Source organism: Bombina bombina, chromosome 3 (genome assembly GCF_027579735.1).
Source record: "Bombina bombina isolate aBomBom1 chromosome 3, aBomBom1.pri, whole genome shotgun sequence".
In the NCBI taxonomy this organism is placed as follows: Eukaryota; Metazoa; Chordata; class Amphibia; order Anura; family Bombinatoridae; genus Bombina; species Bombina bombina.
Window position 1 is genome coordinate 1,105,798,651 of NC_069501.1, and position 17,337 is coordinate 1,105,815,987.

At 42.3% G+C, this 17,337-nt stretch overlaps 1 protein-coding gene across 1 annotated transcript in view; it reads right to left on the reverse strand.

Annotated features, from left to right (window-relative positions):
- The window catches only part of PDS5B (PDS5 cohesin associated factor B), an 890,287-nt gene that overhangs the window by 688,986 nt on the left and 183,964 nt on the right, over positions 1–17,337 (reverse strand). The window contains exon 6 of the mRNA XM_053708457.1: positions 1,674–1,800. Coding sequence (XP_053564432.1) covers positions 1,674–1,800 — 127 coding nt within the window. The remainder of the gene's footprint in view (positions 1–1,673; positions 1,801–17,337) is intronic.

Consider the following 17,337-nt stretch of genomic DNA (forward strand, 5'->3'; position numbering starts at 1 on the left):
CCTCTGCGTCAATTACGTTGCCGGAAATGACGAACTTTCATCAACGGACGTGCCTCTCGCTCGCCAAAAATATCTCGCGCCAAGAATGACGCAATAAAGTGTAGCATTTGGCGCACCCACAAGCCTAAGTCAGCAGGCAATTTAAAACAAAGTAGTCAATTAAAAAAAAAAGACTAAACCCCAGGTAAGAAAAATATTTCTTAATATTAACTTTCCCCAAATATGAAACTGACAATCTGCAAAAGGAAATACATGAACCTAACTCATGGCAAATAAAAGTACAATACATATATTTAGAACTTTATATATATGCATAAAGTGCCAAACCATAGCTGAGGTGTCTTAAGTAATAAAAACATACTTACCAAAAGACACCCATCCACATATAGCAGATTAGCCAAACCAGTACTGAAACAGTTATCAGTAGAGGTAATGGTATATGAGAGTATATCGTCGATATAAAAAGGGAGGTAGGAGATGAATCTCTACGACCGATAACCTATGAAAAAGACCCCCGTTAGGAAAATCATTGCCTTCAATAGGTGATACTCTCTACGTCCCTCTGACATTCGCTGTACGCTGAGAGGAATCGGGCTTCAAAATGCTGAGAAGCGCATGTCAACGTAGAAATCTTAGCACAAACTTACTTCACCAACTTCATAGGAGGCAAACTTCGTAAAACTGAATCGTGGGTGTGGTGAGGGGTGTATTTATAGGCATTTTAAGGTTTGGGAAACTTTGCCCCTCCTGGTAGGATTGAATATCCCATACGTCACTAGCTCATGGACTCTTGCCAATTACATGAAAGAAAATGGGTTTAGTGTCCCTTTAAGTATTTAATTGTGGCTGTTCAACAACATTATATAACCATTTAATAACACTCAATATTAAAGGGACACTGTACCCAAAATTTTTCTTTTGTGATTCAGATTGAGCATGAAATTTTAAGCAACTTTCTAATTTACTCCTATTATCAAATTTTCTTCATTCTCTTGGTATCTATTTGAAATGCAAGAATGTAAGTTTAGATGCCGGCCCATTTTTGGTGAACAACCTGGGTTGTCCTTGCTGATTGGTGGATAAATCCATCCACCAATAAAAAAGTGCTGTCCAGAGTACTGAAACAAAAAAAAAAAGCTTAGATGCCTTATTTTTCAAATAATGATAGCAAGAGAACGAAGAAAAATTGATAATAGGAATAAATTAGAAAGTTGCTTAAAACTGCATGCTCTTTCTGAATTACAAAAGAAAAAATTTGGGTACAGTGTCCCTTTAATCAACAGCTTTTGATAACTACATGATTTTTTAGGGGGGAAAAAAAGAGGAAACAAGCAACAATATTTTCCAGATTGCAAAGATCACCATATATCAATTATTTCAACTTTTTGATTACTGTATAACAGGGTGGTAATGTTTTATAATAAAATGCAAAATGTGAGTTGTAAATTCAATTCTTTACTTTGTCTGATATACATAATGCTTGGATAATATAAATAATAAAAAAAAAAAAAAAAGAGAAGAAGCAGCCTAGTCCTACCTACCCCATTCACTATGAAGAGGATGAAGTAAGATAACTTCTGGTGACTTCTGCTCTAGTGGCTTAGAATACGCAATTTATAACTGTTTATAACAAATGTTATAGTTAAATATTTAAAACTGGAAACAAAATTTACCTTGTGTGCAGGCACCAAGTTTACTAGGACAGAATCCAGCAGCTCTTGAGAAACCGTGTCACCTTCACATATGATAGAGCTCATTAGATCCACCATGTGCATGTGAACTTTTTGATTATGTCCATTACTGAAATTAAGTACATTGAGACAGAGAACCTATCAATAATTGTTATGTAGGCAGAGCATAAAAATTTTTTGTTTACAGGAAATGTGTACAGATTATTCAGATTAAAAGAGTAAAACAAGCTTTTACACAATAGTTTCCTTAAAGGGACAGTTTAATAAAAATGTTTCTCCCCTTTAATGTGCTCCCAATGATCCACTTTACCTGCTGGAGTGTTAAATTGTTTACACATATTTCCTTTACCCTTATATTGGCATTTGAAATAGTTGATTTAGCCTGTGGTATCCACACCTATTCTGAAATTTTCTGGTCTTAGGTCCAAGCTATAGTTAAGGTGTGTAAACAGCCAGCAGAGAAGATTACACTCCCATTGGGGTATAAACGAGATAAGGCAATAAAATGTTATTTTTTCCATTGTTCTCTACAAGTGTTGGTCTTTGGTTTACCAACAGATAACAAAGCATGTATATGTACACAATGTGATAAAGTAATGAGATTATGCCTACAAGCTCAACCCATTTCATTAGGTTGTTGCTTTAAAAAAAGTAAATTTATGCTTACCTGATAAATTAATTTCTTTTACGATATGACGAGTCCAAGGATTTCATCCTTACTTGTGGGATATTAACCTCCTGCTAACAGGAAGTGTCAAAGAACACCACAGCAGAGCTGTATATATAGCCCCTCCCTTCCCATCCACCTCCAGTCATTCAGCCGAAGGTTATAGGAAGAGAAAAGGAAAGGCTAAAAAAGGTGCAGAGGTGACTGAAGTTTACAAAAAATAAAATAAATCCGTCTTAAAATAACAGAGTGGGCCGTGGACTCGTCATATCGTAAAAGAAATTAATCAGGTAAGCATAAATTTAGTTTTCTTTTACAAAGATATGACGAGTCCACGGATTTCATCCTTACTTGTGGGAAACCAATACCAAAAGCAATAGGACACGGATGAAAGGGAGGGACAAGACAGGAACCTAAATGGAAGGCACCACTGCTTGAAGAACCTTTCTCCCAAAAATAGCCTCAGAAGAAGCAAAAGTATCAAATTTGTAAAATTTGGAAAAAGTATGAAGGGACGACCAAGTCGCAGCCTTACAAATCTGTTCCACAGATGCATCGTTTTTAAAAGCCCATGTGGAAGCCACAGCCCTAGTAGAATGAGCCGTAATTCTTTCAGGAGGCTGCTGTCCAGCAGTCTCATATGCCAGGCGGATGATTCTTCTCAGCCAAAAAGAAAGAGGTGTAGCCGTAGCTTTCTGACCCCTACGCTTTCCAGAATAAGACAATGAACAATGAAGATGATTGACGGAAATCCTAAGTTGCCTGTAGGTAAAACTTTAAGGCACGGACCACGTCCAAGTTATGTAACAGACGCTCCTTCTTGGAAGAAGGATTAGGACACAATGAAGGAACAATTTCCTGATTAATATTTCTATTCGAAACAACTTTAGGAAGAAATCCAGGTTTGGTACATAAAACTATCTTATCAGAATGAAAAATGAGATAAGGAGAATCACACTGTAGTGCTGAAAGCTCAGAAACTCTTCGAGCAGAAGAAATAGCAACTAAAAACAGAACTTTCCAAGACAACAATCTTGGAATGCATAGGTTCAAACGGAACCCCTTGAAGAACTCAAAGAACTAAATTCAAACTCCAGGGAGGAGTAATAGGTCTATATACAGGCTTAATTCTAGATAGAGCCTGACAAAAAGACTGAACATCTGGCACATTTGCCAAACGTTTGTGAAACAGAATTGACAAAGCTAAAATTTGTCCCTTTAAGGAACTCGCTGATAACCCTTTCTCTAATCCTTTTTGGAGAAAAGACAGAATCCTAGGAATCCTAACTTTACTCCATGAGTAACCCTTGGATTCACACCAATAAAGATATTTACGCCATATCTTATGATAGATCTTTCTAGTGACAGGCTTTCTAGCCTGTATCAAAGTATTGATGACCGAATCAGAGAATCCTCGCTTCGATAAAATCAAGTGTTTAATCTCCACGCAATCAGCTGAAGAGAAATTAGATTTGGATGTTGGAATGGACCTTGAATGAGAAGGTCCTGTCTCAATGGAAGTTTCCACGGTGGCAGAGAGGACATGTCCACTAGATCTGCATACCAAGTCCTGCGTGGCCACGCAGGCGCTATCAAGATCACTGATGCTCTCTCCTGTTTGATTCGAGCAATCACGTGTGGGAAGAGAGGAAACGGTGGAAACACATAAGCTAGGCTGAACAACCAAGGCACTGCCAAGGCATCTATCAGTTCGGCCTGAGGATCCCTCGACCGGGATCCGTATCTTGGAAGCTTGGCATTTTGTCGAGATGCCATCAAATCCAACTCTGGTCTGCCCCATCTGAGAATCAATGAGGCAAATACCTCCGGGTGACATTCCCACTCCCCCGGATGAAAAGTCTGTCGACTTAAAAAATCCGCTTCCCAGTTCTCTACTCCTGGGATGTAGATCGCTGACAGACGACAAGAGTGGGCCTCCGCCCAACGGATTATCTTGGATACTTCTATCATCGCTAAGGAACTCATTGTCCCCCCCTGATGATTGATATATGCCACAGTCGTAATGTTGTCCGACTGAAATCTGATGAATTTGGCCGAAGCCAACTGAGGCCACGCCTGAAGCGCATTGAATATTGCTCTCAGTTCCAGAATATTGATTGGAAGAAGAGACTCCACTTGAGTCCAAACACCCTGAGCCTTCAGAAAGTTCCAAAATGCACCCCAGCCCAGAAGGCTGGCATCCGTTGTCACTATCACCCACGAGGGTCTGCGGAAACAAGTCCCTTGGGACAGATGATCTGGCGACAACCACCAAAGAAGAGAGTTTGTCTCTTGATCCAGATTTATCTGAGGAGATAAATCCGCATAATCCCCATTCCACTGTCCGAGCATGCACAGCTGCAGTGGTCTGAGATGAAAGCGAGCAAACGGAACTATGTCCATTGCCGCTACCATTAATCCAATTACCTCCATACACTGAGCCACTGATGGCAGAGGAATGGACTGAAGTGCTCGGCAAGTATTTAGAATCTTTGATTTTCTGACCTCCGTCAAAAATATTTTCATGGCTACCGAGTCTATCAGAGTTCCCAAGAAAGGAACCCTTGTCTGTGGGACAAGTGAACTCTTCTCTATGTTCACCTTCCAGCCGTGAGTTCTCAGAAAAGACAACACAGTGTCCGTGTGAGATTTTGTCAGATGATATGCAGACGCCTGAATCAGAATATAGTCCAGATAAGGCGCCACCGCTATCCCTCGCGGTCTGAGAACCGCCAAGAGAGACCCTAGAACCTTTGTGAAGATTCTGGGTGCTGTAGCCAACCCGAAGGGAAGAACCACGAACTGATAATGTTTATCCAAGAAGGCAAACCTTAGAAACTGATGATGATCCTTGTGGATTGGAATATGAAGGTAAGCATCCTTCAAGTCCACGGTAGACATATATTGACCCTCCTGGATCATTGGTAAAATTGTTCATATTGTCTCCATCTTGAATGATGGAACTCTTAGAAATTTGTTTAGACACTTGAGGTCCAAAATGGGTCTGAACGTTCCCTCTTTTTTGGGGACCACAAATAGGTTTGAGTAAAACCCCTGTCCCAGTTCCAATTTTGGGACTGGACAAATTACTCCCATAGTCTAAAGGTCTTTTACACAGCGTAAGAACGCCTCTCTTTTTATCTGGTTTGTAGATAACTTTGAAAGATGAAATCTCCCTCTTGGGAGAAAGTCCTTGAATTCCAATTGATAACCATGGGTCAATATTTCTAGTGCCCAGGGATCCTGAACATCTCTTGCCCAAGCTTGAGCAAAGAAAGAGAGTCTGCCCCCTACTAGATCCGGTCCCGGATCGGGGGCTGCCCCTTCATGCTGTCTTAGGAGGAGCAGCCGGCTTTTTGGATTCTTTATGTTTGGGTTAGATTAAGATTAGCGCCAAGTTATTATCCTTATGCTCCCTTGCAGGTAATTTTCCCTATGATTACCAATTTACAATTATAACGACACAAAAACAGAATTTATGTTTACCTGATAAATTACTTTCTCCAACGGTGTGTCCGGTCCACGGCGTCATCCTTACTTGTGGGATATTCTCTTCCCCAACAGGAAATGGCAAAGAGCCCAGCAAAGCTGGTCACATGATCCCTCCTAGGCTCCGCCTACCCCAGTCATTCGACCGACGTTAAGGAGGAATATTTGCATAGGAGAAACCATATGGTACCGTGGTGACTGTAGTTAAAGAAAATAAAACATCAGACCTGATTAAAAAAACCAGGGCGGGCCGTGGACCGGACACACCGTTGGAGAAAGTAATTTATCAGGTAAACATAAATTCTGTTTTCTCCAACATAGGTGTGTCCGGTCCACGGCGTCATCCTTACTTGTGGGAACCAATACCAAAGCTTTAGGACACGGATGAAGGGAGGGAGCAAATCAGGTCACCTAAATGGAAGGCACCACGGCTTGCAAAACCTTTCTCCCAAAAATAGCCTCAGAAGAAGCAAAAGTATCAAACTTGTAAAATTTGGTAAAAGTGTGCAGTGAAGACCAAGTCGCTGCCCTACATATCTGATCAACAGAAGCCTCGTTCTTGAAGGCCCATGTGGAAGCCACAGCCCTAGTGGAATGAGCTGTGATTCTTTCGGGAGGCTGCCGTCCGGCAGTCTCGTAAGCCAATCTGATGATGCTTGTAATCCAAAAAGAGAGAGAGGTAGAAGTTGCTTTTTGACCTCTCCTTTTACCGGAATAAACAACAAACAAGGAAGATGTTTGTCTAAAATCCTTTGTAGCATCTAAATAGAATTTTAGAGCGCGAACAACATCCAAATTGTGCAACAAACGTTCCTTCTTTGAAACTGGTTTCGGACACAGAGAAGGTACGATAATCTCCTGGTTAATGTTTTTGTTAGAAACAACTTTTGGAAGAAAACCAGGTTTAGTACGTAAAACCACCTTATCTGCATGGAACACCAGATAAGGAGGAGAACACTGCAGAGCAGATAATTCTGAAACTCTTCTAGCAGAAGAAATTGCAACTAAAAACAAAACTTTCCAAGATAATAACTTAATATCAACGGAATGTAAAGGTTCAAACGGAACCCCCTGAAGAACTGAAAGAACTAAATTGAGACTCCAAGGAGGAGTCAAAGGTTTGTAAACAGGCTTAATTCTAACCAGAGCCTGAACAAAGGCTTGAACATCTGGCACAGCTGCCAGCTTTTTGTGAAGTAACACAGACAAGGCAGAAATCTGTCCCTTCAGGGAACTTGCAGATAATCCTTTTTCCAATCCTTCTTGAAGGAAGGATAAAATCTTAGGAATCTTAACCTTGTCCCAAGGGAATCCTTTAGATTCACACCAACAGATATATTTTTTCCAAATTTTGTGGTAAATCTTTCTAGTTACAGGCTTTCTGGCCTGAACAAGAGTATCGATAACAGAATCTGAGAACCCTCGCTTCGATAAGATCAAGCGTTCAATCTCCAAGCAGTCAGCTGGAGTGAAACCAGATTCGGATGTTCGAACGGACCCTGAACAAGAAGGTCTCGTCTCAAAGGTAGCTTCCAAGGTGGAGCCGATGACATATTCACCAGATCTGCATACCAAGTCCTGCGTGGCCACGCAGGAGCTATCAAGATCACCGACGCCCTCTCCTGATTGATCCTGGCTACCAGCCTGGGGATGAGAGGAAACGGCGGGAACACATAAGCTAGTTTGAAGGTCCATGGTGCTACTAGTGCATCCACTAGAGCCGCCTTGGGATCCCTGGATCTGGACCCGTAGCAAGGAACTTTGAAGTTCTGACGAGAGGCCATCAGATCCATGTCTGGAATGCCCCACAGCTGAGTGACTTGGGCAAAGATTTCCGGATGGAGTTCCCACTCCCCCGGATGCAATGTCTGACGACTCAGAAAATCCGCTTCCCAATTTTCCACTCCTGGGATGTGGATAGCAGACAGGTGGCAGGAGTGAGACTCCGCCCATAGAATGATTTTGGTCACTTCTTCCATCGCTAGGGAACTCCTTGTTCCCCCCTGATGGTTGATGTACGCAACAGTTGTCATGTTGTCTGATTGAAACCGTATGAACTTGGCCCTCGCTAGCTGAGGCCAAGCCTTGAGAGCATTGAATATCGCTCTCAGTTCCAGAATATTTATCGGTAGAAGAGATTCTTCCCGAGACCAAAGACCCTGAGCTTTCAGGGATCCCCAGACCGCGCCCCAGCCCATCAGACTGGCGTCGGTCGTGACAATGACCCACTCTGGTCTGCGGAAGGTCATCCCTTGTGACAGGTTGTCCAGGGACAGCCACCAACGGAGTGAGTCTCTGGTCCTCTGATTTACTTGTATCTTCGGAGACAAGTCTGTATAGTCCCCATTCCACTGACTGAGCATGCACAGTTGTAATGGTCTTAGATGAATGCGCGCAAAAGGAACTATGTCCATTGCCGCTACCATCAACCCGATCACTTCCATGCACTGAGCTATGGAAGGAAGAGGAACGGAATGAAGTATCCGACAAGAGTCTAGAAGTTTTGTTTTTCTGGCCTCTGTCAGAAAAATCCTCATTTCTAAGGAGTCTATTATTGTTCCCAAGAAGGGAACCCTTGTTGACGGAGATAGAGAACTCTTTTCCACGTTCACTTTCCATCCGTGAGATCTGAGAAAGGCCAGGACAATGTCCGTGTGAGCCTTTGCTTGAGGAAGGGACGACGCCTGAATTAGAATGTCGTCCAAGTAAGGTACTACAGAAATGCCCCTTGGTCTTAGCACAGCTAGAAGGGACCCTAGTACCTTTGTGAAAATCCTTGGAGCAGTGGCTAATCCGAAAGGAAGCGCCACGAACTGGTAATGCTTGTCCAGGAATGCGAACCTTAGGAACCGATGATGTTCCTTGTGGATAGGAATATGTAGATACGCATCCTTTAAATCCACCGTGGTCATGAATTGACCTTCCTGGATGGAAGGAAGAATAGTTCGAATGGTTTCCATCTTGAACGATGGAACCTTGAGAAACTTGTTTAAGATCTTTAGATCTAAGATTGGTCTGAACGTTCCCTCTTTTTTGGGAACTATGAACAGATTGGAGTAGAACCCCATCCCTTGTTCTCTTAATGGAACAGGATGAATCACTCCCATTTTTAACAGGTCTTCTACACAATGTAAGAATGCCTGTCTTTTTATGTGGTCTGAAGACAACTGAGACCTGTGGAACCTCCCCCTTGGGGGAAGTCCCTTGAATTCCAGAAGATAACCTTGGGAGACTATTTCTAGCGCCCAAGGATCCAGAACATCTCTTGCCCAAGCCTGAGCGAAGAGAGAGAGTCTGCCCCCCACCAGATCCGGTCCCGGATCGGGGGCCAACATTTCATGCTGTCTTGGTAGCAGTGGCAGGTTTCTTGGCCTGCTTTCCCTTGTTCCAGCCTTGCATTGGTCTCCAAGCTGGCTTGGCTTGAGAAGTATTACCCTCTTGCTTAGAGGACGTAGCACTTTGGGCTGGTCCGTTTCTACGAAAGGGACGAAAATTAGGTTTATTTTTTGCCTTGAAAGGCCGATCCTGAGGAAGGGCGTGGCCCTTACCCCCAGTGATATCAGAGATAATCTCTTTCAAGTCAGGGCCAAACAGCGTTTTCCCCTTGAAAGGAATGTTAAGTAGCTTGTTCTTGGAAGACGCATCAGCCGACCAAGATTTCAACCAAAGCGCTCTGCGCGCCACAATAGCAAACCCAGAATTCTTAGCCGCTAACCTAGCCAATTGCAAAGTGGCGTCTAGGGTGAAAGAATTAGCCAATTTGAGAGCATTGATTCTGTCCATAATCTCCTCATAAGGAGGAGAATCACTATCGACCGCCTTTATCAGCTCATCGAACCAGAAACATGCGGCTGTAGCGACAGGGACAATGCATGAAATTGGTTGTAGAAGGTAACCCTGCTGAACAAACATCTTTTTAAGCAAACCTTCTAATTTTTTATCCATAGGATCTTTGAAAGCACAACTATCCTCTATGGTTATAGTGGTGCGTTTGTTTAAAGTGGAAACCGCTCCCTCGACCTTGGGGACTGTCTGCCATAAGTCCTTTCTGGGGTCGACCATAGGAAACAATTTTTTAAATATGGGGGGAGGGACGAAAGGAATACCGGGCCTTTCCCATTCTTTATTAACAATGTCCGCCACCCGCTTGGGTATAGGAAAAGCTTCTGGGAGCCCCGGCACCTCTAGGAACTTGTCCATTTTACATAGTTTCTCTGGGATGACCAACTTGTCACAATCATCCAGAGTGGATAATACCTCCTTAAGCAGAATGCGGAGATGTTCCAATTTAAATTTAAATGTAATCACATCAGGTTCAGCTTGTTGAGAAATGTTCCCTGAATCAGTAATTTCTCCCTCAGACAAAACCTCCCTGGCCCCATCAGACTGGGTTAGGGGCCCTTCAGAAATATTATTATCAGCGTCGTCATGCTCTTCAGTATCTAAAACAGAGCAGTCGCGCTTACGCTGATAAGTGTACATTTTGGCTAAAATGTTTGACAGAATTATCCATTACAGCCGTTAATTGTTGCATAGTAAGGAGTATTGGCGCACTAGATGTACTAGGGGCCTCCTGAGTGGGCAAGACTCGTGTAGACGAAGGAGGGAATGATGCAGTACCATGCTTACTCCCCTCACTTGAGGAATCATCTTGGGCATCATTGTCATTGTCACATAAATCACATTTATTTAAATGAATAGGAATTCTGGCTTCCCCACATTCAGAACACAGTCTATCTGGTAGTTCAGACATGTTAAACAGGCATAAACTTGATAACAAAGTACAAAAAACGTTTTAAAATAAAACCGTTACTGTCACTTTAAATTTTAAACTGAACACACTTTATTACTGCAATTGCGAAAAAACACAATAGCAAACCCAGAATTCTTAGCCGCTAACCTAGCCAATTGCAAAGTGGCGTCTAGGGTGAAAGAATTAGCCAATTTGAGAGCATTGATTCTGTCCATAATCTCCTCATAAGGAGGAGAATCACTATCGACCGCCTTTATCAGCTCATCGAACCAGAAACATGCGGCTGTAGCGACAGGGACAATGCATGAAATTGTTTGTAGAAGGTAACCCTGCTGAACAAACATCTTTTTAAGCAAACCTAATTTTTTATCCATAGGATCTTTGAAAGCACAACTATCCTCTATGGTTATAGTGGTGCGTTTGTTTAAAGTGGAAACCGCTCCCTCGACCTTGGGGACTGTCTGCCATAAGTCCTTTCTGGGGTCGACCATAGGAAACAATTTTTTAAATATGGGGGGAGGGACGAAAGGAATACCGGGCCTTTCCCATTCTTTATTAACAATGTCCGCCACCCGCTTGGGTATAGGAAAAGCTTCTGGGAGCCCCGGCACCTCTAGGAACTTGTCCATTTTACATAGTTTCTCTGGGATGACCAACTTGTCACAATCATCCAGAGTGGATAATACCTCCTTAAGCAGAATGCGGAGATGTTCCAATTTAAATTTAAATGTAATCACATCAGGTTCAGCTTGTTGAGAAATGTTCCCTGAATCAGTAATTTCTCCCTCAGACAAAACCTCCCTGGCCCCATCAGACTGGGTTAGGGGCCCTTCAGAAATATTATTATCAGCGTCGTCATGCTCTTCAGTATCTAAAACAGAGCAGTCGCGCTTACGCTGATAAGTGTACATTTTGGCTAAAATGTTTTTGACAGAATTATCCATTACAGCCGTTAATTGTTGCATAGTAAGGAGTATTGGCGCACTAGATGTACTAGGGGCCTCCTGAGTGGGCAAGACTCGTGTAGACGAAGGAGGGAATGATGCAGTACCATGCTTACTCCCCTCACTTGAGGAATCATCTTGGGCATCATTGTCATTGTCACATAAATCACATTTATTTAAATGAATAGGAATTCTGGCTTCCCCACATTCAGAACACAGTCTATCTGGTAGTTCAGACATGTTAAACAGGCATAAACTTGATAACAAAGTACAAAAAACGTTTTAAAATAAAACCGTTACTGTCACTTTAAATTTTAAACTGAACACACTTTATTACTGCAATTGCGAAAAAACATGAAGGAATTGTTCAAAATTCACCAAATTTTCACCACAGTGTCTTAAAGCCTTAAAAGTATTGCACACCAAATTTGGAAGCTTTAACCCTTAAAATAACGGAACCGGAGCCGTTTTGAACTTTAACCCCTTTACAGTCCCTGGTATCTGCTTTGCTGAGACCCAACCAAGCCCAAAGGGGAATACGATACCAAATGACGCCTTCAGAAAGTCCTTTCTAAGTATCAGAGCTCCTCTCACATGCGACTGCATGCCATGCCTCTCAAAAACAAGTGCGCAACACCGGCGCGAAAATGAGGCTCTGCCTATGCTTTGGGAAAGCCCCTAAAGAATAAGGTGTCTAAAACAGTGCCTGCCGATATTATAATATCAAAATACCCAGATAAAATGATTCCTCAAGGCTAAATATGTGTTAATAATGAATCGATTTAGCCCAGAAAAAGTCTACAGTCTTAATAAGCCCTTGTGAAGCCCTTATTTACGATCGTAATAAACATGGCTTACCGGATCCCATAGGGAAAATGACAGCTTCCAGCATTACATCGTCTTGTTAGAATGTGTCATACCTCAAGCAGCAAGAGACTGCTCACTGTTCCCCCAACTGAAGTTAATTGCTCTCAACAGTCCTGTGTGGAACAGCCATGGATTTTAGTGACGGTTGCTAAAATCATTTTCCTCATACAAACAGAAATCTTCATCACTTTTCTGTTTCTGAGTAAATAGTACATACCAGCACTATTTCAAAATAACAAACTCTTGATTGAATAATAAAAACTACAGTTAAACACTAAAAAACTCTAAGCCATCTCCGTGGAGATGTTGCCTGTACAACGGCAAAGAGAATGACTGGGGTAGGCGGAGCCTAGGAGGGATCGTGTGACCAGCTTTGCTGGGCTCTTTGCCATTTCCTGTTGGGGAAGAGAATATCCCACAAGTAAGGATGACGCCGTGGACCGGACACACCTATGTTGGAGAAAGTAGTACAGTTCAGGAGCGCTAAAAAAGCTTGAAGGATAATATGGAGACTTATATTAAAGTAATAAATGTAATTTATTTGCTAAAATAGCATAAAAATTATTGCAATTTCTCCAAACAATTGATAAAACAGTTTTAAAAAACAAAGGCAGAGAACTATTCACTTAAAATCAGAGACAAAAAATATAAATAATATTTAAATAAGGGACGTCTCCCTGCGTAATTTATATAGGTAACAGATAATTACTATAGTAGAAATTTCTACTTAACCTAATAAAGTATCAATACAATTAAATCTCACTCCTGCAATTGTGGATATATAACTATGTAATGTGTATTACCTTAATCCACCTTATATAATATTGGATATAAAAACAAAAACAGAAAATGTTTTTAAAATGATTCCACCTTGATGTTATTGTAACAGATTGTCAAATGAAATGTTCATCAAAATGTTCCGGTTTTAAAAGTTCATTTTTTCAATGAAGATGTTTCGATTTAAAAGTCATTTAAACTGTGCAAACCGATACACTTTTATTCTCAGAGTAATGTAGATTTGTAAGTATATAAATTTGCAACTTTTAAATTGTAACACTTGAATTTTTGCAAGTTGTAATAGGCAGTGTTATTGCGGTGTTTATATGGCTTATCGGGTCTTCTGACACTTTCTGTGTCTGGCGATTTTCCAAACTATCTTACCGGGAAGTTTACTGGGCCTCTTATCAGCCTTCCAGTCTTGTACGATACAATATTCTCCTGGAACCTGATTCTCAGAGCCTGTTCTTGTCTGTATGACCCCGGTATTTCAATATTTTCTCTTTTGGCTGTCTCTTGCTGTCAGTTACAGCGGCAGGCTTTAGGACTTGCGATGCACGCTCCGGCGTGTTGACAGCTCATTCAGAATACAAACGGCTGTTTGTTTTAACTTGCTTCTTCTTCCCCCGTACTCAATTGGTATTTGAGATCTTGCAGGGGATATGCGAGCTGTGGTGGGTAACGTTGCCGACTGGCAAATACCAATTGAGTACGGGGGAAGAAGAAGCAAGTTAAAACAAACGGCCGTTTGTATTCTGAATGAGCTGTCAACACGCCGGAGCGTGCATCGCAAGTCCTAAAGCCTGCCGCTGTAACTGAAAGCAAGAGACAGCCAAAGGAGAAAATATTGAAATACCAGGGTCATACAGACAAGAACAGGCTCTGAGAATCAGGTTCCAGGAGAATCTTGTATCGTACAAGACTGGAAGGCTGATAAGAGGCCCAGTAAACTTCCCGGTAAGATAGTTTGGAAAATCGCCAGACATAGAAAGTGTCAGAAGACCCGGTAAGCCATATAAACACCGCAATAACACTGCCTATTACAACTTGCAAAAATTCAAGTGTTACAATTTAAAAGTTGCAAATTTATATACTTACAAATCTACATCACTCTGAGAATAAAACAGAATTTATGCTTACCTGATAAATTACTTTCTCTTACGGTATATCCAGTCCACGGATTCATCCTTACTTGTGGGATATTCTCAATCCCTACAGGAAGTGGCAAAGAGAGCACACAGCAGAGCTGTCCATATAGCTCCCCTCAGGCTCCGCCCCCCCAGTCATTCGACCCGACGGTTAGGAGAAAAAGGAGAACCATAGTGTGCAGTGGTGACTGTAGTTTCACAAAAAATAAATTTTTACCTGACTTAATTGCCAGGGCGGGCCGTGGACTGGATACACCGTAAGAGAAAGAAATTTATCAGGTAAGCATAAATTCTGTTTTCTCTTACATTGGTGTATCAAGTCCACGGATTCATCCTTACTTGTGGGAACCAATAGCAAAGCTTTAGGACACTGATGAAGGGAGGGAACAAGTCAGGTAACCTAAACGGAAGGCACCACTACTTGCAAAACCTTTCTCCCAAAAAAATAGCCTCCGAAGAAGCAAAAGTATCGAATTTGTAAAATTTGGCAAAAGTATGCAGTGAAGACCAAGTCGCTGCTTTAGAAATCTGCTCAACAGAAGCCTCATTCTTGAAAGCCCATGTGGAAGCCACAGCTCTGGTGGAAAGAGCTGTAATTCGTCCAGGAGGCTGCTGTCCAGCAGTCTCATAAGTCAATCGGATAATGCTTTTCAGCCAAAAGGAAAGAGAGGAAGCGATAGCTTTTTGACCTCTCCTCTTACCAGAATAGACAACAAACAAGGACGACGTGTGTCTGAAATCTTTAGCTGCTTTTAAATAGAATTTTAAAGCACGAACCACATCAAGATTGTTTAACAGCCGTTCCTTCTTAGAAACTGAATTAGGACACAGAGAAGGAACAATGATTTCCTGATTAATATTCTTATTAGAAACCACTTTCGGAAGGAAACCAGGTTTTGTACGCAAAACAACCTTATCTGCATGAAACACCAGATAGGGTGAATTACACTGCAAAGCAGACAATTCTGTAACTCTTCGAGCAGAAGAAATAGTTACCAAAAACAAAACTTTCCAAGATAATCACTTAATATCTATGGAATGTAAAGGTTCAAACGGAACCCCTTGAAGAACTGAAAGAACTAGATTTAGACTCCATGGCGGAGCCACAGGTTTATAGACAGGCTTGATTCTGACTAAAGCCTATGCAGACACTAGAACGTCTGGTACTTCCGCCAGACGCCTGTGAAACAGAATAGATAGAGCAGATATCTGTCCCTTTAAGGAACTAGCTGACAATCCTTTCTCCAATCCTTCTTGGAGAAATGACAAAATCCTAGGAATCCTAATCTTACTCCATGAGTAATCCTTGGATTCACACCAACAAAGATATTTCCGCCATATCTTATGGTAAATTTTCCTGGTGACAGGCTTTCTAGCCTGGATCAAAGTATCTATAACTGATCCAGAGAACCCACGCTTAGCTAGAATTAAGCGTTCAATCTCCAAGCAGTCAGTTGCAGAGAACTAGATTTGGATGCTTGAATGGACCTTGAATTAGAAGATCCTGCCTCGATGGCAGTGTCCATGGTGGAACAGATGACATGTCCACTAGGTCTGCATACCAAGTCCTGCGTGGCCACGCAGGCACTATCAAAATTACCGAAGCCTTCTCCTGTTTGATTCTGGCTACCAGACGATGGAGAAGGGGAAACGGTGGAAAAACATAAGCCAGATTGAAGGACTAAGGCGCTACTAGAGCATCTATCAATGCCGCCTTGGGGTCCCTGGACCTGGATCCGTAAAGAGAAAGTTTGGAGTTCTGACGGGACGCCATCAGATCCAACTCTGGAATACCCCATAGCTGGGTAAGCTGAGCAAAAACCTCCGGAAGGAGTTCCCACTCCCCCGGGTGAAAAGTCTGACTCAGAAAATCCGCCTCCCAGTTGTCTATTCCTGGGATGTGAATTGCAGATAGATGGCAGGAGTGATCCTCCGCCCATTTGATGATCTTGGATACTTCCTTCATCACTAGGGAACTCTTTGTCCCTCCCTGATGATTGATGTACGCTACAGTAGTGATGTTGTCCGACTGAAACCTGATGAACCTGGCCTCCGCTAGTTGAGGCGAACCTGGCCTCCGCTAGTTGAGGCCATGCCTGGAGCGTGTTGAATATCGCTCTCAGTTCCAAAATGTTTATCGGGAGAAGAGACTCTTCCCAAGACCATAGGCCCTGAGCTTTCAGGGAGTCCCAGACCACACCCCAGCCTAAAAGACTGGAATCCGTCATGACAATGATCCACTCTGGTCTGCGGAAGCACATTCCCTGAGACAGGTGATCCTGAGACAACCACCAGAGAAGATAATCTCTGGTTTTCTCGTCCATTTGTATCTAAGGAGACAATCTGCATAATCCCCATTCCACAGTTTGAGCATGCACAGCTGCAGTGATCTGAGATGAATTCTGGCAAAGGGAACAACGTCCATTGCCGCAACCATTAACCCGATTACCTCCATGCACTGACCCACAAAAGGCTGAGGAACAGAATGAAGAACTCGGCAAGTAGTTAAAAGTTTTAACTTCCTGACCTCCGTCAGAAATATTTTCATTTCTACCGAGTCTATTAGCTCACAAGGGTTAGGGAACCCTTGTGAGCGGGGACAGAGAACTTTTTTCGATGTTCACCTTCCACCCGTGAGACCTTAGAAAGGCCAGAACTATTTCTGTATGAGCCTTGGCTCTTTGAAAAGACGACGCCTGAATTAATATGTCGTCCAGATAAGGTGCTACTGCAATGCCCCGCGGTCTTAGTACCGCTAGAATGGACCCTAGCACCTTTGTGAAAATTGTTGTCCAGAAAGGCGAACCTTAGGAACTGATGGTGATCTTTGTGGATAGGAATATGTAGGTACGCATCCTTTAAATCCACGGTAGTCATATATTGATCTTCCTGGATCAATGGTAAGATTGTCCGAATGGTTTCCATTTTGAATGATGGAACTCTGAGGAATTTGTTTAGAATTTTTAAATCCAGGATTGGCCTGAAAGTTCCTTGATTTTTG